This window comes from Dipodomys spectabilis, unplaced genomic scaffold (genome assembly GCF_019054845.1).
Source record: "Dipodomys spectabilis isolate Male_0828 unplaced genomic scaffold, ASM1905484v1 ptg000043l, whole genome shotgun sequence".
NCBI classification, from domain to species: domain Eukaryota; kingdom Metazoa; phylum Chordata; class Mammalia; order Rodentia; family Heteromyidae; genus Dipodomys; species Dipodomys spectabilis.
In genome coordinates, this window is record NW_024870720.1 from 8,751,532 (window position 1) to 8,777,803 (window position 26,272).

A 26,272-nucleotide genomic window follows, 5' to 3' on the forward strand; every position below is an offset into this window, starting at 1 on the left:
CTCTCTTCTCAATTTCAGCCCCTAGTGTGGTTCCCAGGGAGCTGTGGCTCCCAGAGTGGAGCACTCCAAGTTTAGCCTGGTTCCTTTTCTCACCGCTCTCCTTTTTGTCCCTGAAGATAACCTGAGTGGTGAAAACCCTCAGCGTCACCCAGACTCCTCTCCATCTCCATATGATTCTCAAATACACTCAATGGCCAAGCCAAAGTGAGGTGTTCATAGCCCCATAGTTTTGGTATCGTTGCCTCTGATCTTTGCAGAGTCTCTTGCATGGACTCTCTTTCCCATCTAGTATCTTTCCTATTGAACTTGATGTATCTTCCTAAAACAAAAGTAGTATACCAGGAATCCTCCCCTCTCCATGAACTGGCCTGGATTCCCACTGCTTAGAGAATGGCCCAGATTTCTGGGGTCACTCACGGCACTCCTCAGTCTTACCTTTACAACTCTTTCCCTCTCAACCATCATCTCTTCTGTAACCCACCAGGCATTTGCTCATTTCCCATCCATAAATGTTTTCTTTTTACTTCAAGCAGCCACCAGCTGCCACCTTCTGGGTGAACTCACTCCGTAATTCCTCCAGGCCCAATGAATTGCTCTTTCCTCTCAGTGGAAGAGCTGGTATCCTCATTAAGTTGCTCCTGGCAAATAAAAATGCATTGACAGTCTGGCGAGCGCTGGTTGTTGTTGGATATGGGCCAGTTCCTGGGGTTTGACTGGAACCCATGCAGGCTGGAATCATAACTATGAACACACTAGTTCAGGAAATCCCCAAGTTCTATTAATTACTGGGTAAATTCCTGCAGATATTTTTTTTTGGTAACATATTCCTTAAGTTCTGAATCTCTTAATTGAATTTCTGTTAAAGGGAGTTTGCTTCCAATGGAGAAAACCTAACACAAACCATGTTTGTTTTTTAAAGACTTGTTGAGGATGTGCTATTGGTAGTTATTGATTTTCTGACAAGATCTTGATCTTCGCTGATATACTGACAAATCTTTCTGTACTATTCTAAACCTTATTAAGAATTGGATAGACAGTGTTTATTGTAGGAAATGTAGTAAAATGATAAATTCACCAGAGGTTATTTTAGTCTACATTTCTATATTCTCCACCTAGTCTTTTTATTTATAGACATTAGGGGAAAAAAAGATTCTATAGGTGTTTTGTATAGTTTTTTTTCTTTTTTTTTTTTTTTATTGTGAAAATACCGTCTCCAGGGGTTACAATTACATGGGCAATGTAATGAGTACATTTCTTATCAGGCATTGTTGCCTCCTCCTTTGTTTCCCCTTCCCATCCCTTCCCATCTCCCACCCTCCTACCTCCCCTACCCTCCACCCCCCTGGCCAAAGTTGTACAGTTCGTTTTTCGACATAACGACTTGTACATCTCATTGTTGTAATGGGTCCACCTGTATCTCTATTTAAACGATTGTTTTTTTCCTTCCCCTCCACAAGTTACACTAACGTCAAATACAATGAAAGCAGGGGTTATACCGTGGGGGAGGGACATACAAAGCAACAAAGAAATCATCTTATAAATATGTTAGAAACAATTGCAAGAAAGAAAAAACAATTAGAATACTTATCTTGGGGTTCATTTCACCTAACATTAACTTATGTGTTTTTTAAACAGCTGACAGTAGAGGTGTATACATTTGAAACACAGATGTATATTACCTTCATGTGAATTCCACATTCATGATGATGTCACACTTTCCCCATGGATGGCAAAAGAAAAAACCAAAATCTCCAAAGAGTAGGTACATCGGGAGCTTGCCATCCCTTGTCTGTTTTCCCTGGAGAACACCAAGGGCTAGATGCCTGCCTCACAGACAGAAAGCTACAATGAGGAAAGTATGTAAGGAGGACCCAGGAGATGCCAGACATGGAGCTTGGAGGGCTTTTTGTCATTACTTAGTTTTTATATGCATGCTTAAAAATGAAGGCATTTTTCTCACATAGCTGCACTGGCACCACTACACTTAAGAAAATTAGCATTCACTCAACAATATCCTCCAACATACAGTTTACATTTAAATTTGACTGTAGAGTATTGTTTACTTTTTCTTGGAATAAGGATCCAATTAAGGTCAAACATTGCATTTGGTCAGCCTCTCTCTCTCTCTCTCTGTCTCTCTCTCTCTCTCTCTCTCTTTCTCTTCCTCTCTCTTCTTTCTCTTTCTCTCTCTCTCTGTCAGTTGTGGGGCTTGAACTCTGGGCCTGGGCGCTGTCCCTCAACTCTTCAGCTCAAGGCAAGCACTGTACCACTTGAGCCATAGCACCACTTCTAGTTTTCTGGTGGTTAACTGGAGATAAGAGTCTCATGGACTTTCCTGCCCAGGCTGGCTTTGAACTGTGATTTTCAAATCTCAGCCTCCTGAGTAGCTAGGATTATAGGCATGAGTCACTGGCGTCCGCTGGTAAGCATACCTCGCTCTTTTTTTTTTTTTTTTGCCAGTTATGGGGCCTGAACTCTGGGCCTGGGCGCTGTCCCTCAGCTCTTCATCTCAAGGCGAGCACTCTACCACTTGAGCCACAGTGCCACTTCCGGCTTTTTCTGCTTATGTGGTGCTGAGGAATCGAACCCAGGGCCTCATGCATGCAAGGCAAGCACTCTACCACTGAGCCACCTTCCCAGCCCCATAATCTCCAATTTTTGGGTTCTTTTTTAAGTAACATTGATTTTTTTTTCTGGAGTCCTTTAAATTTGTCTTATAAAAATAACTAAGGTCTCGGTGGATTTTTGCTAGCTTTGTGTCAGTAAAAGCTAAAATTAACTGCCATTGTAATAAAGCAGTGTCTCCCAGTTCATCTCCTTTAAAATACTAGGTTGTGGGTTTTGCTTAAAATTGTAAATGTGGTGAAATTTGAATGTGCAGAGCAGGGCAGATGAGAATATACGAGAGGCATTGTGTAATTAAAGGCATAGTCCTCCCTTGCTTCAGCAGATGCCCTTGTTAGCTCTTGGCTGGGTGGCTCTTCCTACTGGCTTTGCTCCTGACTAGGGCCTGGCTCCCCTCCAGCATCATTAGGTTGCAGCAAGGAGCTGGAAACAAACCTGCAGTTATTTAAATCTTCCAGTCCAAGTTGTTCAGGTTGGCTGCAGCACATAGCCTGCGTGTTTGCAGGCTGATTGCGCATGGTGTTCCCGGAGAAGTGTGTGGGACTGAGAATGTGCATGGGAAAAGCATCTCTTGCTTGGCCTGAGAATCTGGGGTGCCACAAGCCTACCTATCCTATGGAACTACATGGAGATCATGGGCTTGGTCCTTTAGTGTGGTTTCAGGTGATTCTTAAAAAGCAAGAGGTACAGAGCTCTCAGGCCCATCAAAAAAAAAAAATAAAATTCATGCATCCAAAGACCCACCTGAACATTTGCCCTGGTCACTGTCTTGGTTTGGAATTGATCCTGTGCCAGTTAAAGGTTTGTGTACCATTGCTGAAATGCACACTGGCAAGGGAAGGGTGCATCCTTTTTTGAATATGGTGTCCTCAACATTGCTCAAGCCAGCTGGGCACTGGTGGCTCGTAACTGTAATTCTAGCTACTCAGGAGGCTGAGATCTGAGGATCGTGGTTCAAAGCCAGCCAGAGCAAGAAAGTCTGTGAGACTCTTATCTCCAATAAACTACTCAGAAAACCGGAAGTGGCACTTTGGCTTAAGTGGTAGAGCACTAGCCTGGAGCTGAAGAGCTCAGGACAGCGTCCAGGCCCAGAGTTCAAGCTCCATGACCAACAAAAAATTAAAAATTAAAAAACAAATTGCTTAAGCCAGTGGTGCCTTTGCCTTGCCTCATGCTTTCGAGGCAGGTGTTCTACTGGTTGAGTCCTTTTGCTTTTTTTTTTTTTTTTTCCAGTCGTGAGGCCTGAACTGGGCCTGGGCGCTGTCCTTCAGCTCTTCAGCTCAAGGCAAGCCTTGAGCCACAGTGCCACGAACCTAGGACCTCATACATGCAAGGCAAGCACTGTACCACTGAGCCACCTTCCTAGTCCTGCTTTTTTTTTTAAGTTTTTAATTCATTTTTTTATTGTCAAGGTGATGTACAGAGGGGTTACAGTTACATAAGTAAGGTAATAAGAACATTTCTTGTCCAACCTGTTTTGCTTTCTCAGATCCTCCTATCTCTGTCTCCTGTGTTGCCAGAATTATAGGTGTGTGCTATCACAACCAGCTGCTCCTCAGTTATCTAACCATTCTTTATATTATATTGCCAAATGACAATCCCCAAGTATTCATCATCTTCTGACTGCTTCTTCTAATGCAACAGAGAATGGCCAAGTTCCAGGGAGGAGTCTTCATTTAGCTGTCTAGGAAGCAGGAGGGCCCATTTGGAGGCCAGGATATTGAAAGAAGAGTCCTGGGTATTGAGTAAAGAAGGGTTTTAAGACTGGGGATAGGTCTACATGCAGGTAGAATGTTATGTCAACATATTCATCCACTGATGAATGGAAATCTTTGGGTGACTGAAATATTGAGATAAAAACCTTCCTTTTTTTTTTTTAAAAAAAAGGTGTTTTATTTAAATTTAATGGCGGAATAGTCAATATACAAGTAAGTGGGAAAGAAGGATCTTCTGGAAAGGACTCGTTACATCCCCACCCCTTTCTCCTTCCGTTGCTGTCTCTTTCTTTGCTCACTGGGATAAATTAATCAATGAGACACATCTTGCCAACAAAGTAGAAAACTAGAGGGTGGTGGCGACCATTAAATCTGATAACTAAAAAGAATGCAGAAAGCAACTAGACTCTAGATGTCTTCAGATGTACTAAAATCAGCTCGCAGTCAGCCAACAAGAGATCTAGAGCTGCTGGCACAGGCACTGTGAACTATAGTGCAACTTGCCCTCTGAAAAAGCCCACAGCCCCACTCAGAAAGAAAGAGTGTTGGTGAGCAAGGGCTAGTATTTGCATCCTCACTGGTCTTCAGCTTCCTAACTCCTATCTCTTCATTCCTTCCTCTCCCTATCCCCCACTCCCACCTCAGATCTGGGCATCACTTCTCACTCACAACCTCTACGAGGACCTTCCTGCTTTCTTCTACCTTCCATGAGTTCAAGGGCACTCTACCATCAGATCTGCACCCAAAGCCTCTTGTCCATGGTCCTTTGGCCTCATGTTTCATGCTTGAGTTTCTCCTAATTGCCATGTTGGCTTTTACCATGTTTCTCACAACAATTTAATCCGTTGTCCTGAATGTCAGATTGCTCATTCATCAAATGATAAGACAGATTAGTACCTCTTCCATTGAGTTATGCAGGGATTAAATGAGTTTCTTGGAAGAATACCTGGTATATAACAAAGGCTTTAAATAGGTTAACAATTGATTGCTAATGCTCTGATTGCTTAGAGCCTATGGTGAATTTTTTTAAACTATTGCATTAAGAACGACCATGAACTTAGCATTTTAAAACACCACTCATTAACATTTCACTCATTTATCAGTCTGTGGGTCGGTAATTTGGACATGGGTTTTTTGCTGATAGTCTCACAGGGATGAAATAAGGTGTTTGTGGGAGCTGAGATCCTAAACATCTTTGAAACCTTTTCTAAGCTCCAACCACAGCTAGCAGAATTCAGATCTTTGCAGCTCTAGAACTCCCAAGTGGTGGGAACTCTGACTTTACCTTTGGTTATAAAGGTCCCTTTATAAGCTCACACCCAATCCAATCATCTTTCTTTTTATTAAATCAGAGCCAACTGACTAGTGATATAACCATAGAGGGTGACCTATCATATTGTCCTTAAAGAGAGGAGATTACCTTAGGGTATGTACATGGGGATGGGGTGAGAGCAGATTCTTACCTGCACACTGGGTACATTGATGGTATTGTCTTTTTTGTCTCCTCTGTTGAACTGCATTGGGTGAGTCCACGATTCAGTAACTCCTGCCAGCATTTCAGATTTCCTCAGTGGCTTTTTTTTTTTTTTTTGTCGGTCGTGGGGCTTGAACTCTGGGCCTGGGCACTGTCCCTCAGCTCTTCAGCTCAAGGCGAGTGCTCTACCACTTGAGCTACAGCGCCACTTCCGGTTTTCTGGTGGTTTATTGGAGATAGGAGTCTCATGGTCTCTCCTGCCCAGGCTGGCTTTGAACCACAATCCTCAGATCTCAGCCTCCTGAGTAGCTAGGATTACAGGCGTGAGCCACCAGCGCCCGGCGAGTGGCTTTTTTTTTTTTTAAAGCATCCAGAAGGGATTCTTATTCATGTGATTCTTGGAGCCCACATTCCCTGAGCTGTCATTTCTACTACCTGATAGACCCAATCAATAGCTTTGGAAATCTTTTAGAGAAGTAGGGGTATGGTTCAAGTGGTAGAGCATCTGTCTAGCAATCTGGAGGCCTTGAGTTCAAACTCTAGTACCTCCCGAAAAGCAAGAAAGGCATGGAGGGAGTCAGGGAAGGAAAGAAAGGAGGGAGAGAGGGATAGAGGGAGGGAGGGAGGAAGGAAGGAAGGAAGGAAGGAAGGCAGGCAATTAGGGACTTGTAATTGATAAACCTGTTGACTAATACCACAACATTCCAAAAGAATGACCTACAGTTTGCAATCTCTTTCAGAATAATTCATTTATTTCCATGACTCACAACACATAAAGACTAGGAAATAAGTTATGGACAAAGAGTTTGGCAGCAATGGAGAATACCTGATTTTTAAAACACTACTCCTTAAAAAGATACTAAGTTCTTTACAATGGCATTTTCTTTGCAGCTTTGTACAAATGTGTCAAGCTAAGGGGAGAAAGCGAACTTGGCAGTTTGTGGACTTGAAAGTTTGAAGTGTCAGTTTACTCGGTCATTTTCCAACAAAGCATAATTTTGTTATGGGACAAGCCATAATTCAGACTTGATTCAATAACCATTCCTACGGAAATTTGGACTATTGCAGGCAATAGTCAGGTTCATAAAAATATCCCTCTCTTTTTCATAAAAAATATTTCCTTTCTTTTCTCCAGGACAATATCATCTTATTCTTGAGAGGTTGCAAAGAACTCGGCCTTAAAGAATCTCAACTCTTCGACCCAAGTGACCTCCAGGATACCTCCAACAGAGGCCCAGTCAAGTGAGTAACACAATTATGTTTAAAGGAAAGCCCTTTATGGCTTCATTTACCATTTTGTAATGATGATGCTTACAAAATTAAAATGGGTTGGTAAAGATCAACTTTTTATAAATATGCACATTAGCCTGTTCTGCGTGTATAGTTTTGATTGTGATCTAATACGATTTTTTTTCAAATGCAATAATCATGAAAACAACTAGAATTTTGAAGAAGAGAAAAAAATGTTAAGTAATATGTAACAAGAGAGAAGTATGTGCAGAATCTGTGGGTCTCAGACAAAAACTTTTTATTGACTTCAAGCAGGCATTTGAACAGGTTCTTAGAAGACCACTGTTAGGTAAACAGATCTGAACTCTGTTCATTGTACAGGGAAAGCTTTTGATAATGGTGAAATGTCTCTTGCCATTTACATTTGTAACTGTTTCCTCATCTGTATCGGTAATCAAACTCTTTGGAGAAGGATATTGGACCCTTGGCCGTTATTGACTGTATCTACACTGAGCCTTGTTTGAGGCCAAAATTTCTTGAAACAGAATATATTACTCTGTAGAGAAATAGCTCATGACCTGGGTAAAAAAGCAAACATGTCCTTATTACATGGTGAAGATAACCTGCCTGATGTTTAAAAGTTCCTCAGACCCTACTGATGTCATATAAAATGTTTTCCACCATAGTCAAACAATATTCAGCATGAATATGATTTCATATTAAAACTGAATTTCATGGACAGGGTCTGTGAGTTAGTATTCTTTGGAGTCATTTCATCATGGATGAACAGATAAGGGAGAAAAGCCAAAATTCAGTTATTCATTGTTCTATTTGCAGATCTTGATTTTAATAAAAATAATAATGATGAAGATAATGCAAATGGAAAACAATGAATGCAATAAACTTTGGTTTACATTTGATTTGTGATACAAAAGAGAGTCAGCTGTGACTGATTATTTAAAATTACTTCTCAGTTTTCATCATGCTATTCCTTAATTTTCTTCATGGAAAAATTTTGAGTTCAGTGAAAAAAGTAACAGAATAAAGCGTTGGATATTTGACTAAATGAGCCAGCATACCCCCTCATTTTGATCATCACATGCTCCATTTATTATTCTTGAATCCAGCCTCTATAAATCGTTTGAGGAAGTTGTTTTAGGTTCTGCTTCATCTCATATTTGTAGTTTCATCTGGTGGCAAGTGACTAGAAACACTAGCAATAGTGCAAGGTTGTAGGTAGTAATTAGTCACATATACACCATACACACACACACACACACACACACACACACACACACACACACGAGGATGGTAGAAAGTTCACTTTGACTGTATCAGAAGTTTCATTTACATTTTCGAAGCCATGTAAGCAGGAGAATTCTGATGCTGATTGGTTATAAAGCTCAAAACTCATATACCCTTTCTTATTTGTCTGTAAAAATCTAGACATCAGGAGATTAGTGTCTATCCCCAAGCCTGCAGCCCTCAGATCTGTGATCCCAGCTAAGTATCTTTGCTTCAGTGGACTTGTATCCTCATCTGTGAAATGGAACTAGACAGAATTTTCTTCCAGGAAGATTCTAAATCAAGCTTGGTTATTACAGACCTGGGGCAAACAAAAAAACAAAGAAAGAAAGAAAGGAAGAAAGAAGGAAAGAAAGAAAGAAAGGCAGGCAGGAAGGAAGGGCAAGAGAGAAAGAAAGAAAGGAGAAAAAAAGGAAAGAAAGAGAGAAATAAAGAGAAAGAGAGAAAAAAAGAGAGAAAGATAGATTGCTGGCCTTGAGCTGAAGAGCTGAGGGACAGCGCCCAGGCCCAGCGTTCAAGCCCCATGACCAACCAAAAAAAAAAAAAAACAAGAAAGAAAGAGAGAGAGAGAAAGGAAGGAAGGAAGGGAGGGAGAGAGAGAAGGGAAGAAGGAAAGAAAGGAAGAAAGAAGGAAGGAAAAGAAAGGAAGAAAGAAAGAAAGAAAGAAAGAAAGAAAGAAAGAAAGAAAGAAAGAAAGAAAGAAAGAAAGAAAGAAAGGAAAGAAGGAAGAAAGAAAGAAAGAAAGAAAGAAAGAAAGAAAGGAACAGTCATCGAGCCAGGTGCTCCTAGCTTCTTAGGAGGTTGAGATCTTAGGATCAATATTCAAAGCTAGCCTGGTCAGAAAGTTGAGATTCTTCTCTCCAATTAACCAAAAGCAAAAGGGAATGAGGGTAGGTATAGCTCAAATGGCAGAGTGGTCAGCCTTGAGTGAAAAAGCTAAGCAAGAGCATGAAGTCCTGAGTTCAAGACCCTGCACCAGCACAAAACTAACAACAACAACAAAAACAAAAATAGCAGTACTAATGTACAGAAAGAAACGTAAAAGAGGAAAAATCATATTAACAAGCGGTGCAGTCCCTTCTGAGGGTGCCATCTTTTTCTTCTTCTTTTCACCTTTCATTTTGTTTTTCTGTCTGCTTTCCTGCCTCCTGCCTCCCATTGATATCTTGTCTTCCTGTCTAGCTCTCTTTTGTCATTTCTTCTCCATTCTTCCCTTTTAATTTCTTTCCCTTATGCACTTTCTTTTTAATTTTTTAATTTTATTGTAAAGATGCTGTACAGAGGGGTTACCTTTACATGAGTAAGGTACATTTCTCATTGCCTGTCCATTACATCCCTCTAGAACTCTGGTACTTTGCATGCAGGAAATATTTTCTGAGCAACTCCTATGTGTCTGAAACTTTTTTCACTAGAGAACCGAATGAGCAAGATAGCCATGCTATGTGTGATTTTTTTTCACCCCGTTGCCAAGAACTTGAGAGACAAAATAAATAAAGAAAAATAATAGAAAAAAGTAAAGGCATTGAAATGCAAAGAGATTTGGAAGCTATTGAGCCATCCACAGGTGACATCTCAAAGTGGCCGCTGAAGGCTGAGGACTAAGACAGGAATGGGCAGCAAGAGCCAGCCACGGGAAGATCTGCCAACAATCAGAATAGAGCAAGCACTGGCTGAAGGCTTGGGAGAAGAAACAGCTTGATGTCTGAAAGTAGCTTGTACAATTAAAGGACCAGGTGCCAGTTTAGGGAGGGGCGGGGCTTCCACACAGTGAGGAGGCAATGTTCTCTATATGCAGGATAGTTATTTCACTGGATTGTTTTATTCAGAAATGCATACGAATTTTAGATTAAAATTACAATAAACCCCTGTAAGCTCCTACTAACTGTCAGGCATGATTCAGTCAATGAACCTGTAACTTAATGAGCTGTTAGTTGATGAACATTTTTAAATTGTCAGTTCTTGCTTTTCTTAAAAAATTAACATTTATAGATTTGTTATTTATGATTTGTGGCTCAATGAAAAAACTAGCAGATATCTAAACAGATAAAGACATACTATTTTTTCTATTAAAACTGGAAACATAAAAACAGTCTGTTAATCAAATCTAAAGTGAATGGAGACTTCTGTCAGTCTAATCCCCTGATGATGGATTGATCTCCACAGTATACTAAATTGTTTTCTACTGACACCTTCAAAGCTTCCTGCCCTCTTTTTTTTTTTTTTCTTTGTCAGTCATGGGGCTTGAACTCTAGGTCTGGGCGCTGCCCCTCAGCTCTTCAGCTCAAGGTGAGCACTCTACCACTTGAGCCTCAGCACCACTTCTGGTGTTCTGGTGGTTAATTGGAGATAAGAGTCTCACAGACTTTCCTGCTCAGGCTGGCTCTGAACCACAATCCTCAGATCTCAGCCTCCTGAGTAGCTAGGATTACAGGTGTGAGCCATCGATGCCCGGCCATTTTAGGTTCTTTTTCAGATAGGATCTTGCATTTTCTGCCTCAACCAGCTTCAGACCTATGCTCCCCTCCTACCTATGCTTCCTTCACAGTGAGATTACAGGCATGTACCACCATGCTCACCTAGTCCTTCAACACTCGATTGACTTAAAATGATTCACCTATTCATTAATATGTACCTTGGGTTAGAATATGCCACAATAAAGTGACCCAGAGCTAAATACTTCCAGAAGTTCTGGACTGGTTTGTAATGCTAGAATTTCTACATACCTCCCCTGCTCTGTGTGGAGAATCGAAATCCAGCATTTGCGTGGCCTAGTATTTATTTGTTGACCAGTTAGTAAAACTTTGATATAAATGTTGGAGAAAATTTAATATCTCACTGGATGAATGTTTACAAACTACTGTCAAGTAGCTTTGGTTGTGTACGGTTTTAGAATAAACATTTATGTATATTTGAGTACACATGTGGACATAACATGAATATTTTCATGTTTATGACCAATTTCCAACTCTAATTTATATTAGAGCACCAAAGGACAAATATTTGGATAGTATAGTTTCTTGGAACACATATTTTCAGACCTGTTTAATTACATGAGGTTTCAGACCTTTATTAGAAGTGCTTACATAACCAGGTGCAAGTGGCTCACACCTGTAACCCTAGCTGGAGGTTGAGAGCCAGGGGATCACAGCTTGAAGCTAGCCTTGGCAGAAAAGCCCAAAAGAATCCATCTCCAAAATAACCAGAAAAAATGCTAGGCTAAAGATGGGGCTCCAAGTGGTAGCACATCAGCTAAGCAAGCTGAGGAAGCTGATGGCCCTGAATTCAAGCATCATTACTGAACAACAACACAAAATAATTATACAGGAAGATTTTAGAAATGCAGTAGACTTTATTCAAGGCAGAATCTTCAATAGTTCAGACCTGTCTATCCCCTTCACTATACCTCCTGTACAGCTGGGACTACAGGCATGCACTGCCATACCCACCTACTTCCTTCCAATCTCAATGGACTTAAAATAGTGGATCCTATTTATTAATATGTACTTCAGGTTGAAACATAGTCTATATTTGAACTTTCAACACCCTTTGAGAGTTGAAATATAAATAGTCCCAATTTTAAACCAGTTTTTTTTATTTTCCAGATGTTACAAAATACCTTCTTACAATATAGTGCGGAGTCTCACTTGATCTTCTACACTGTGTTTGCCCGTCATAGGTCTTAAAAAATGAAATCTGTTTTTTTTCTGATTTTGTCATTTGTGTTCACTGTAAGTGTTAGAGTTGATTAAACAATAGACCTCAATAAAAAAAATAATGCTATTGCTATCCTGATAATGTTTTCTTTTCCCTTTTTTGACCTAGGAGCCTTGATTATAGTAGGAAGCTGAAAAATGTGAGTAGTTGAACTTCTCTTTCTACACTTGTATTCTTCTGACTGTGATAGTGGAAGTATAAATTAGAGCTCATTTCAGCATCTCTCACATGCTTTGTTGGAAAGCATCCTTCTTTTTAAAGGGGAATGTGTATCTCTGCTATAATAATGAACAACTGTTATTGCACTAAAACCTGTAGAGTGGAGGGAGAGTTGTGAGTTAAGTGCTCTGTGTAGAAATGCATGCAGGCTTGTGTTCTGTTTGTGATCCCTGTTCTTGAAGCACACAGTGATCAATGTTAATGCTAAGCCTTTGTCTCTTAGCTTAGATGGAGTGATGAAATTGAGCAGTTGAGTAATTTATTATAGAAGATATGAACATTGTTGCCTACCATGTACATGTGTTTTGAATTTTGCATTCCTATTAATTTTTGAGTTACTAGTACCTCTCTGCACCAGGTTTTTGTAGGTAAATCTTATTTTCAAAAGATAAGTACATTAGTGCTTCTTTATTTTGAATTTAAATTGAGGCACATCAGAAAATATCTTCCTTCAGAAAATAGAAAATTTGGCTGTAATCTCTATTTTATTTTTTGGGAACTTCCCAGTTGCTCTTGTATTTGTTAACATTCTCATTCCTACCTTCTTTTTCTTCCTCTATTCAACTAGGGAAATGTGCCATTTTCACCATATATTTTTATGTATTGCTTCATTTATTTGTTTACTGGGTCTGGGGCTTGAACTCTGGGCCTGGACATTGTCGCTGAACTCTTGTGCTCAAGACTAGTGCTCTAGCACTTGAGCCACAGCTCCCATTTCTGACTTTTTGGTGGCTAACTGGAAATAAGAATCTCACAGTCTTTCCTGCCTGGGCTGGCTTTGAACTGTGGTCCTCAGAATTCAGCCCCTTGAGTAGCTAGGATTACAGGTATGAACTCACTGGTGCCTTGCATTTTAAGCAGGAAATTTAAGCAGGAAACCCATAATCTAAAACACAGCACAGGGGATCTACCATTCTCCTCTGATGGCTTTCAGGATAGACTCATACTCAACACACACTACTTATTTTATGGTCCTAGTTAATGTCCTGACATTTGGGATTGTCTCTTCTCTAGGAATTTATTTGTAGGCAATCAGTTAAGAAAAGGCCTTCTGGACATTTGGAAGGATTCATGATGTAAAAATTTCCCACAGAGGTAGGAAATGGAATCATATCCTAGCACGAATGCTCATAACCATATTTTGGGCCAGTGGCCAGCTGGAACCATGTATCTATCACACCTTGTCCAAAGCATTTTCCGACCTACCAAGTAGAAGAAGACACAATAAGAACTTTCCAGCCTGGTTGATGCAGTAAGGCAGAGAGTAAAAAGAAAAGAATCATCTGAGCGTTTGCGTGGCTTGTAGGTCCCTACAATTCAGCTCCGTGGAGTTGATCTTTGGCCAACTCCTGGTAGTTTTTTTATTGGGGAGTGAAAGTTAAGAGCATTTAAAAAAAAAAAAAAAGAAAGGAAGAAAGTTAAGAGCATTTGCTTTTGTGGACGCTTTCTTGGAAAGACAGAACAAAATTAATTTAGGACTGTAGCTTCAGACTCTGAATATTCATAGACATTCTTAAACATCCAAGGTCGTTTAATTGGTGACTGCTGTGTCAAGCTTAAAAAAAAGTTCCCATCTCAGATGAATGGAAATCACATGTTAGTCGAAAAGGAGAGCACCACAGACCGCATTGTTCGTTGTGTGGCTTTCTTCTGACTTTAATGAGATATACTGTGTTGATCTGTACTAGGAAGCACTAATTAACCTTCATCATTCCTTTGGGATTTTTGCCATGTGGTCTTAGCCGACCCTCTGTGCCCACAAGTAAAATTTGGAGGGCTTCAGAAGCACCTTTCTCAAAAGGCTTTGACAGGCTCTTCCATTTACTTGTCTGGGTAATGATTCCAAAGAGTTTCTGAAAAATGTTGCAGCTTCATCATGAAAAAAATCTTGGAGGATTTATTTTTGCTTCCTGCTCTCTTAGAGACCACTTGGTCACAAGCTTGCTTTTTGTGAAACAAGTCTTCCTTCACTGAATTATAGGTATGTTGTGTTGACTGAGACAGCATTGGGTTCTTATTAAAATGGTTTTACATTTAATGGATACCTCATGCATGGTGGTTTTGCAAATCAGTTCTTGCCTTTCAGCTTTCCTGTTCCTGGAGCATTATTGATTCTCAAGTTTAAGCATCTTTTTCTCCCTTCCCCTTTCTCCCTTCCTTCCTTTTTTAGTGGTGGAGGCTTTTTAAAGAATCTTTTTTTCTTGGCATTTTTTGGGGGGGCAGGGAAGGATGGTTAATTGGAAATAAGAGTCTCAAGGAGTTTTCTGTCTGACTGGATTTGAACTGCAATCCTCAGAGCTCAGCCTCCTGAATAATTAGTATTACAGGCATAGGCACAGGTGCCCCGGTTATGCATTAATTTTTTATTATTATTAATTTGTTGTTATGATAGAGATGATGTACAGAGGGCTTGCTATAACGTAAGTCAGGTAGTGAGTACATTTCCTTTTGAACAGTATCTTCTGTTCCCTTTTTCTCTCCCAGTTCCTCCCTTCCTTCACCCACAAGTTGTAGAGTTCACTTTCATCAGTGTCTAGTGAACTCTACTGCTGTACCTTTTCACCATTTTTCCCTCAAGTTCTGTACCTTCCCCCAACCCTTCCAAGATATACACTTGAATACATCATACATAAGGTAAAGAAGACAGAATCATCAAAAACTTAAAAAGGAAAAAAAGGAAAACAAAAAAAGAGTTCTCTTGTTTTCATATCTTTTAGTTAATTTCAGTGTGCATATTATTTTATATAAATATACAGAGGCATGTAGGCATTGTGTCTTTGTGTTTCTCTCCTAAGAGCATCCGCTTTTGTCTTGCTGTGTGTGACTATCCTGTATAATTTATCATATCCCGGTGTATTTTAGATCTAATTTCCACATATCAGAAAGAGCATGTGCTATGTGTCTCTCTGAGTTTAGCTTACCTCACTTAACATGATTTATTCTAGTTCCATCCATTTCCCTGCCAATGACATTATTTTATTCTTTCTAATGGCGGTGTAAAATTCTATTGTGTATATGTACCACATTTATTTGGATCCACTCATCTATTGTGGGGGCATCTGGGCTGTTTCCATATCTTGGCTATTGTCAATAGTACAGCAATGATCATGGATGGGCCAGTGTTTTCTTATCAGCTCATGATGCTCAGGGTAGATGCCCCAGAGTGGTGCATGGCTGGGTCATAGGGAAGGTCTATGTTTAGTTTCTTTGAGGAACCCCTACACTGCCATCCCAAGTGGTCGTCCTGGTTTACATTCCCATGAAGAGTTTAAGTATCCTGCTTGAGGACAGATTCTCCTATTCTTGTGCCTTGTGTTGTTTTGCAGGTTTTAGTTACCATTTACTGGCTGGGAAAAGCCGCAAACAGCTGTACTTCCTATAATGGAACCACACTCAACCTGAAGGAGTTTGAAGGATTGTTGGCTCAGATGCGAAAGGTAACTTGGCTCTTCTTTACCCCCAGGGGATTAGACAAGGTGGGAGAGCAACCCAGTTCCTGGTTTCAGGGTTGTGTTGACCAAAGATTCCATGTGCTCAAGGAAATGACCATTTGTCTGTGGATAATATATTTGCCTCATGTGTCTCACATCTCCCGGAACTTTGATACCCTTTGGAGAATGGAAGATCTGAGCTCCATCCCACTTTAAGTCTAAAAAGTGCTAATGTGATCTGTCAGTATATAGCTTGGTATGCAAGGAGCTCAGGACTTGAATTAAACAATGCAGTATTATACAAACGAACGAACACTTGTCTCTGCACTTTCCGCCTAAAGGTCATCTTGCTTGCCACTCAGGGCGTTGGTGTGGGTGAGGTGATGTCAGCCAAGTTCTTGCAATGGTACCCACCCTGGCACCCACTGTGCACAGGCTCTGAGAAACTGGAAGCATTTTGCATCTGGTGGACATTGTATTTGGATGGTCTGAAAATTCAGACACATTGTGTGTGTGTGTGTGTGTGTGTGTGTGTGTGTGTGTGCTGGTACTGAGACTTGAACTCAGGCCCTCCATTAGTCTTTTTCTTTAGGTCTGCTGTTCTACCACTCGAGCTACAGCTTCATTTCTGGCTCTGGCTGTTTGCTGGTGACTTGGAGATAAGAGTTCCACAAACTTTTCTCCCTCAGGGCTGGACTTGAACCTGGATCTGCATATGTCAGCTTCCTGAGTAGCCAGGATTACAGTAGCTAGGATTATTGATGCCCAGCTCCAGAACACATTTTTTTAAAGCTTTGTTTATTGGAATTCTTTATGCTGTGTATACACACAGGTTGAAATAAGTTTAAAATTAATTTTTCTTTCACAAGAATTTTTAATTTGCATTGTTCTAGTGGGGGGAAGGGATGTGTATAGTATCATTGACAAGGTATTTACTGCAGCTACAGCCCTTATTATAGAGTCCTGCATAGTGTAGAAGGTATTCACAGAGGATTGGTGCTGCTATATATCAAAAGGATCTCCACAGGCCTGGTGACAGTGGCCTGCCACTCAGTCGGTCAGGAAAGCCTTACAAAGGAGGGGGGCTTAAGTAAAAAACCAAGAGGATTTAACTACAGAACTCAGACTAAAAATGAGTCAAGCAGATCTCAGGGGAGAGAACCAGAAATTCAAAAGAGTAGCTTCTCCCCTTATGTCTTTTTCTCTCTTTTCTTGAATTTATTCTCCCTTTCAAAAAAAGACACAAGTGCCTAATAGCTTCTGTAGGCCTGCCTGCTTCTAGCTCCTTCCTAGAGAGGCAAAAAAATGCATTACCCTGGCCCTAGGTATGTGGCTCCAAGGAAGGGACCATGCCCTTCCTGTACCAATCACTGGGACCAAGGGCAAAAGGGCCTCTGATTGTCCTGCCCTCCTCCTGTTTCAGAAGGTAGAAGGTATTGGCAGAAGAAAGGACACAGAGGGGAGGGGACATGACAGTTAACTAAATGTAAGACCTCTGCCAGTGTAACCACTCGCACCAACTTCTATTCCTTTCACTGCTTTGCTTTTTCTCCATGCTATTTAACATCCATCCATCATGATGTTTATCATCCATTTATGATTTTCTGTTTATTTTTGTCTTTTCTACTAGAACAAGAAGCCCTGATGGACAGGTGTTGGTTGATTTTTGTGTAACACTGTGTCTCCTACCTAAAGCATACTCTGTTATTATTGGTGGAGTGACTCATCTCCATAAGCACAGTGTGGTAGTAGAGAATGGGCAATCAGATTGGAAAAGTAGTATGTTCAGACACCATACAGTATGAAAAGTAGATGGTACACATCACAAAGCAAGCGGAAGATGATGAAGGGTACAGCAACAGTTTATGGAGTTTCTCAAACACCCTAAGTCACTACCTGTCCCCCGTAATGCTCATCGCTCACCACAGGCAATAGGAAGAAGACAGAGGAGTGACAAATTCAGAAAATTCATGGGATCTAGTAGTGCCCACCCTTCTCATTAACCCACTTTTACCTGAGCACTGGCAGTTGGTGCAGTGGGCTAATGTTCAATCTTTTCTCCTTTCCTGGGGTGATCTGGGTTGAAGACAGAAAGCTACTGACTCCCAAGTTGGAAGGCAAGGAAATTAGACCCCCGAAAAAGGATGACTGTAGACTGTGTCAGCTTTTGGTATCTCCTATCCTTCCCACAAAAACCTCACTTTGGGTGACACAAAACCCAAAGTTGATGAGGATGCCCACATCTTTATTTCTGGCTGGGGAAGAAGCCTTCTGTTTTCCCCTGAGCTCCAGCTTAGCCAGGGACACCCACAGTGGCATGGTGTTCACTCTCCAAAATGGTGGTGCCATTCAGCTCCCATTGCTTGGGCTTGGTCAGAGTTTGGGCCGTGGCTGGCTACACTGGCATGGGTAGGGCAGCCAGTGTGCTGTTCTTGATCATCACTCGCCGTGAGAGAAGAGCTGATGCTCCAGGAAGCCTGTTGCCTCTCCCTTCCTCCCCATCTCTTCTGTGGTCTATAGGTGTGGAGGTCGTGGAGCCTTCGGTCAAGCCTTTCTGATACATTTCCTTAAAACGCCAGTTTTGTAATGCTCTACCAAGTTGCTTTAGGCGTATCACTTCCGGATGTGAATGACCACCCTCTTTAGTGGGAAGCTGGACCCCAGGCACCTACGTACAGGACCTAAGTAGAGAAGAAGGGAGGAGGAGGATGTGGGTGTGCAGGTGTGTCCTTAACGTATAAACATTGTATTGTTTCTACTTTGAAATTTTATACCTGTGTGAATCGAGTCGCGATTATAAGCACAGCTGGTACTTTTAGAGTACTGTTTCTGCATGGTGCATTTTTCTGAATGCTTTCCAGGTATGAACGCGTTTAGTGCTCCCAGCAGCCCTGTGAGGCAGGTGGGGCTACTTGTCCTGTTTTGCAGATGAGGGCCTCTGAGGTGAAATCATTTGCTCAAGGTCACACAGCTGACATAGCATGGATGGAGCCAGGAAGGATTTAAACCCAGTGAGTCTGGCTTCTGGAACCACGCTTTTAACCATTACTCTACACTCCCTCTTTTTTACCTTGTTTTATTTTTTGTCATGTGTGCAGTTCAGGGATCTAGTCATGAAGAACAGTTCAGCAGGGGATATAGCCTACGTTTGCATCATTCATGCTAAAGAGGCAGTACGTATCTAGTAACAAAGGAGAAGATCTGGGTGGTGAAGCTGTAACTACATCAAAAATGATTGACTATTACTTTTCAGATTTTACCATTTGGAATTTGGAGATAGAATCGTGTTGGAATCATAACTTTGTCCCTTACTGTATGACTTTAAGTCACCTTATCTTTCTGATGTTTATCTTTTTTCTCTTCTATATGAGGGATAGTGCTAACCACATCATTCATTGGGTGGTGTCAAGGAATAAATAGCATGGTCTAAAAAAATAAAAAACCACATATAACCAGGAACACATAAAAAAACAACCACCACATCTAAACCTAAATACATAGTAAATGTGCAATAAAGTGAACTTCTTACCCATTTGGCCTGCTCCCGTAGATAAATAATTCATAATAATAACTTGCATTTCCAAATAAATTAAATTTGAAACCATATCTAATTATGGCCTATATTTTTCAGTGAATCATAAATTCTTCCTTTTTCTAGCTCTTTGGGCCTGGCTTTTGTTCCAAGTCTGGGTTAACTTTTGACCTGCCAGTAAACGACCTTAATTTCCATAACTGAATGTCTGCCTTCCCCCTGGAGAAGGTCACGTGGGGTTGTCTTCAGCCAGGCCATTTGACAACCTATGATTCAGGGGCATTAATAAGGATGCAGAGATCTCTTATCAGTGCTGCCCTTGTACTGTCTCCCACTCCCCTCATTTGATTCAAAACCTGTGTGTGCCTGGTGACTTACAGCCCCCTCAGCCCCCTCCTGCCTTCCGCAGGGAAATCAGGCTACAGTGCTAAAAGCTGTGAGCAAGGGTACTTCCTGCAAAGGCATTGCCTCCTGGGGTCTCTCAGAGTCTAGACCAGTTTCCAACATTGTTAATATGGGGAATCTTCATTTCTTTCTTTCTTTATTATTTCTATGGGGAATGCCCAGGGAACTTTCATGGTGAATCAGGGGAAACCCTCAGGATGACATTCCAGTCTTTGCCCATGAGAGCATGCCCCTCTCCACAGTGGTGATTTTAAGCGACAGTCTGGAGGATATTAAATTGAGGTTTATCTTTGAGTGACTGGAGTTATTTTTGTTTTCGTCAGCCTGGGCTATTGTAATGAATGTTAAGATGCTGGCGGGAACAAGGCTTTTATTCTAATACGAGGGTGAGGATGGCTTTGACTGACCTTTCTCCTGCTGGAGTTTCAGTGTTTTAGTATGTGCCGCTTGTGCTGGAAAGAATTTATAATCACAGGCGGTCAAAGACAGCCATTGTTCTCCCTTCTCTGAACACGAACATGTGGGTCAGCTACAAGTGTTCTCAGCTCCCCCAGCGCCAAAGGCTGGCGGAGAGCGAGAGCATGCCTGGATTTTTCTGAGGCATGAGGAAAAGCATTTTGCATATTTTTCATTGCTTTTTTTTTTTTTTTGCCTGGAAAGACAGCCCCCTTTCAGTGCAGGAATTTCCCTCCAAGGTAACAGGAGATGGATGCTCACTGCTCCAGGATTTTCCAGCATTGATTGGGCTGCAAAAACAAATGTTGCCTGCATTTGCCGGGTAGCTTAGCATACCCGAGAACAGTCCGTCTGCAAGGCTACAGGAGGGACTCGCGTCTTGTGGACAGACATGCAGTTATGGATTCCGAGAGACAGGTCAAGGTTAAGGTTTTGTTTTTGTTTTCGTTGTTTTTTCATTTCTGTGTTCATTGATCAGTGTATTCTTAGGAATTCAATTTTGTGTACCTCTGTTCTTAGTTTCCTTTGCTTCTTCCTCCCCCACCACCCCCTTCCTTTTCCACATTAGGGAGCATGAGTTACTTGGGGCTTTGTTGTTGTTCATGTGCAATGCGCACAATTTTCTGGTTGGGAAAATGTAGCAGCGCACAATTGAATGGGCACCCTGCCCCTGCCGGTCGTCCTGCTGTCGCTTTCCAGATTAATTTGATATGCTGGATTTTTTTTTTTCTTTTTTGAGAGCTGACATTACAGGCTCTGTGTGTCTTGCAGCAAAGTCTGTAATTGCTTACTTTCTGGACAGGAGACTGATGACATTGAGAGCCCTAAACGCAGCATCCGAGACAGTGGCTACATCGACTGCTGGGATTCAGAGCGCAGCGACTCCCTCTCCCCGCCTCGCCACGGCAGAGATGATTCCTTCGACAGCCTGGACTCATTCGGCTCCCGCTCCCGGCAGACCCCTTCTCCAGATGTAGTGCTCAGGGGAAGCAGTGATGGTAGGTCGGAACCCTCATAAAGGACACGCCTTGCAATGAATCATTAGCAGGGGGGTGCCTGATTGCAGGCAGAGACTGGGTGCTGGCAAGGCGGAACGCTATATTCACCTGGCTGGAGCCTGGTAAGTCTATAAACGGATAGGGGAGGGGGAGGGAATCCACGCTCTGTGATTGATGTGTCTCCTAGTTCTCAGAATTTGGGTTGGCTTTGCCAGTAGTTTATTTGAGCACTGCTCCAGTGAGCATATCTTCTGTTGGAAAATGGGTTACATCATTCCTCCCTTGGTCTCCGTGAATCAGGACACGGTGCAGACCATGAGCTCATAAAGTGTGCTCAAGTTTATATACTCGGGCTACGAGGAAGGGAAATGTTTAGTGAGTGCCATGCTAGGGTAAGTGAAAACGGATCAACTTCCAACGAACTGGAAATGAGCTACACACACATTTCGGAAAGTTCTGAAGCCTGAGATTGTGCAACTTCATAGGTACTTTTTTGGGGCAGTCGGTTTGATGCTCAGGATACCTGAGTGGTTGCCTAGTACCATGCAGGTGGCCGTTAATATAGAGAACACAACGCAGCCCTACCTGCTTGCCCCAGGGTTGCTGGTTTGATTTATATCACCTGTATGGAATGATCTGTTTCTTTAAAAAAATAAAATAAAATAAAATGTGTGGCCATGTACCGTGATGCAGATTTAGCACCCACTTTTTAGAAGCTGTTGGCCTTTGTGCTTTCAGGAAAGTGGCTTGGATCTGCGTATGTAAACTTGTGGTGAGACACCACCGCTGGTGGGGGATTTTTTTGTTTGTTTCTATTTTTGAGTAACTATTGCACAGTGGATGATAATGCATATTGCACTTACTGACTCCAACTCTCTGAGAGCAAAATTACCTTTAGTAGCTAAACTATCCCTTTCAGGTATAAAATTCTATGCTGCTAAAATGCTTGGGTATTTCCTGTGTGCAGGTTCCAAGTTAGCACAGACTATCTCATTTATTCACAAATTTTGGACATGCACAGCAACTCACCTCGTCCTCCTCAGGAGCTAGGAAACATGCCTTCTTATCCCTGTTTTACAGCCTTGCCTTTAAGAGTTTAAGTAACTACCCCAAGATTGTTAAGGAACAGAGAATTAGCATACCAATGTCAGCCTCAAGAAGTGTGCTCTTAAATTTAATTCTTAGGCTATTAAGCCTAATTTACTCACACATCTTTGTCTTAACCTAATAGATGTTTTGGTTTTTGAATGGCTCAAAACTAATACTTTTGTTTAGGACTTACACTTGCTTAGTTCATGGATTAGCCTGAGGGCCACGTGTTACGTGACTCCTAAAGAATTCCCTGATATATTGTGAGCTGCTTGAAAAACATTTCTAAAATTTTATTTGACATCTTAAGTACCACCCTCAGTACTACAAGTTAAACACCAACGCATGATCTAATTAGGCTTTCATATATAACCAAATTTAGATTTGCTTTTATAAAATAGATCTTAACCAAACTATTTCCTCCATATTGTTTTCATTTTTTTTTTTAAAAAAATGCTTTTTGTTTAATGCTGTTGTTTTGGGGGTTTTTTTGGTAATATATCTACATTAGCAGTTTATTACCAGATGGTTTGTTCTGTCACTAGCTTTCAGGGGTTCTGAATTCATAATGAAGGACATCTTGAAAGGATTTAAGATGGGGATTACTAATATTATACTAATATGTACCAAGGCATAATTTAGCTCTCAGCAATTAAGGCTGATAAGCTAGAGTCTGTTTATAAATGTTTTCTCCATTTAAAGAATTACATGGGATTGGGCTTTACAAAACACCAATCAGCTTGATACCTTAGGGCTTGTCTTCCTCTAAACTAATCAAGACCTGGTAAGTTAAAAAGGAAAAAAGAAAATGAAGAAAGAGAAAGCAAAACAACATTTTTAATCTGCCTTCTTAAAAAAAGGCAGTATAATCTTAGCCAAATTTATGTTGGAATTCACAAGTTTATGGCAATTTTTGAAATGATGCTAATCAAGAACCAAATTACAACAATTAGGAGGGGTCTTTCCTTGATGTTCTTCAACTCTATTGGGTCAGTATGGGCAGCTTTCATTTTATTATTATTGGTACCCACTAACCCATTCCACATAGACAGTCTAATTCCATACTCAGAGAAGGCTCATGATGCTGTAGATAGGACACACAAGCTTCTGGGTAGAAATGCCAGAACCTCCTGGGTTAATTCAGCCAAGCTGTCTTGCTAGATACTCACATCCTTCCTCATCTTCACTATGGACCTCACTGAAGAGGAAATACAAAGCTTTCTGCTCAGGTGCTTTGAATATTGATAACGTATTTCATACATATGGTCCATTGTGTTCTCTGGTAGGGGGGTAAAGTGAGACAGGGTATGTAGCTCAGGCTGGCTAGGAACTTGGTACATTGCCAAGGCTGGCTTCGAACTTGTGATCCTTCTGTTCTACCTCCCAAGTGTTGGGATTCTAGGCATAGGTTACCACACTCAATGAATATTCTTACATTTTATATAAAAGAGGAGTTAAAAAGGGGAAAAAAAGAAATGAGTAAAATTAAAGGGCTTGAGGATTGAGGAAGATTAAATAATGTGTTGGAATGTGTGTGGCAAGGATGTGTGAAGAAAGAGAGGGGAACAGAAGGAATGTAGGATAAAAGGAAGGAAGAAAGGTAGGAGCAAAGGAAGGAAAGCAGGAAAGGCAGGAAGGAAATATCTAGAGAGAAAATTAGCCACATAGGATGGAAGCGTCAGACTCTAAGAAAGCAATATCATCATCATTGCGTTTTCCCAACTTTGACTATACATGAAGAAACCACACTGGTAAATTTTCTTATTCACAGGATGAAGTAAAGCCAAAACCCTGTTTTAGATAAGGCAACCTCTACTGTTTACGGAGGGCCTAGGTGCAGCTTCTTCCTGGGTCCTTTGTTTCATCTCATTCACTCTATGACACCCCAGGAGAACAGTGGTTTCAGCTCTGTGTAGCCCGGGAGGACCTGAAGATGAAAGAGTTGTGAGTTCCCAGGGCCACACAGCTAGCAGGAGGTAGAACTGAAATGAGACCCAGGGCTCTAAGTCCATAAAACTACACATTTTTTCAACTAAGCCACTCTACTCTGGGATTTCTGCAAGTGAACATTTCTTTAAACCCTCTGTTTAAGACATTTGTCAGAAAATAATAGAGGTGGGTGAAGTTGGTGCATTTCTATGTTAAACAGTGCATTATGCTCTAGATTTATACACCAACCCAGGTTCATAGATATAAGATTTTAGAACTTAGGACCCTGAAGCAACTCAAATTTATTACTATGCTTTTTCACTTGATGGGGGAATCATTTTGTTTTAATCATTTATTCAACAGGGTATAATACTTCCTATAGCCGTGACACCCTAAGCAAATGTGCCATGAAGGGAAGATCTTAGGAATCTGGGATTCCCAAGGATGTCTCCAACCAGCCATGGCAGGGCCGGGGACTGGGGGGAAGGGGGTGCACATGGGGGGACTTTAGCTTATCAGAATTACTTCCACATTTATAATACAGGGCGACTACAGTGGGGAAATAAATCTTAAAGCTTCACCAGGCATGTCAAGTCACAGGAGGCTCTAAACATTTGACTTTGACATTGAGACAGATACATTTGTGAAGACTTATAGAAGCCAGGTGCTGATGGCTCATGCCTGTAATCCTAGCTACACCAGAGGCTGAGATCTGAGGATTCTGGTTTAAAACCAGAGCAGGCAGGAAAGTCTGTGAGACTCTTCTCTCTAATGAACTGCCAAAAAGTGGGAGGTGGAGCCGTGGCCCACGTGGTAGAGTGCTTAGCCTTGGGTAAAAAAGTGCAAGGACAATGTCACCTGCCCTGAGTTCAAGCCTCAGGGCCAACATGAGAGAAAAAAAAAAGCACTTGTAGAAAAGGGGCTGAGTAATTAATCAGATCCTAACAAAGTCATGAAATAGTCGAAATTTCAGTAGGAAGACTGAAAGCAAGTGGCATGAATAATTTATTTCGTGAATATTTCATGTACAACGATGAACAACTTGTTTATGGCCAGTACTTTTTAACTTTTATAATCTTTTAAAAGCCATCCTATCATTGAATGTCCAGGGACAATCATTTCATTTCCATTTTACAGACAAGGACAGTCAAATGTGTTAGACAAGCTTAGCAACCCACAGCTCATTTCTGAAGAACCACAAGTATGAAGACACAAGAAGCAGGCCACATTTGTTAAACACCCAGTGCCAAGTACTGACTTAATCATTTTACATGGGGCCCATTGTTCCAACAGTCCTATAAATCAGTTGACACTAATACCTTTCTTTTACACACTGGAAAATGAAGGCGTAAAGTGGTAACATGCAAAGCCTTGTTGCTAAAGAGACTAATAAAATGAAGCAAATTCTGACTTTACACCCTACTCTATGCCCTCTGCCACGGTACCCCATGCCTTGGCTTTATGTTGAAGGCTCTTTCCTTGAGTGTAAGTAAGGTTGTTTCTTTCTGTTGTCAACTGACATGTTAATACTCTCATGGATTAAAATTGTTCAATCACCATTAAAATGGTGGCTACTTATACAATCTTGATTGTCTTAATGACAACTTCATTCTTACGAATCTTAGAAATTGAATAGATAAGACTTGGACAGCAAGAATACCATAGAATTATCGGTGCTGTTACCCAACAGAAGGCTGCTGTAGGCAGCAGTGCGTTGGTTTGCATTGTCCGAAATGCTCTTGAAGCGAAACCAAGGCAGTTACTGGTCCTCAGAGGATCTAAGGATGCCCTCTGGGAACAAATATGCTCAACCCTCTTAAAACTATGTGGCACGAGATGGAAATATAATGCACGCAAGGAGAAGGCAGATTGTAAGACTACAGGGATCATAGGAAGAAAAGTTTGCCTCCAGCTATGGGGATGGCAGGAAAATATGCTGCCACTTTTTGAGGATAAAGCATTGGTGTCATCTAATTGATCCCTGTTTTGAATTCCTGTTGTTTTCTATGTCTGTGCTCCTTGACTGCAATTTAAATCCTCCAGGTACTCTGTGGTTGGGTTAAAGACACCTCAAAGACCAAATCCCTGTGGATTCTGATGTGTCAGAATCAACATATGGTAGTTGCTCATTGAAGACCTCCGCTGGGAGC

At 41.2% G+C, this 26,272-nt stretch overlaps 1 protein-coding gene across 1 annotated transcript in view; it reads left to right on the forward strand.

The window, feature by feature from the left end:
* The window catches only part of Limch1 (LIM and calponin homology domains 1), a 305,943-nt gene that overhangs the window by 204,411 nt on the left and 75,260 nt on the right, over window positions 1-26,272 (forward strand). Inside the window, 4 exon segments of the mRNA XM_042678042.1 lie at window positions 6,950-7,056; window positions 12,172-12,202; window positions 15,609-15,719; window positions 20,909-21,104. Of these exon segments, the coding sequence (XP_042533976.1) occupies window positions 6,950-7,056; window positions 12,172-12,202; window positions 15,609-15,719; window positions 20,909-21,104 (445 nt within the window).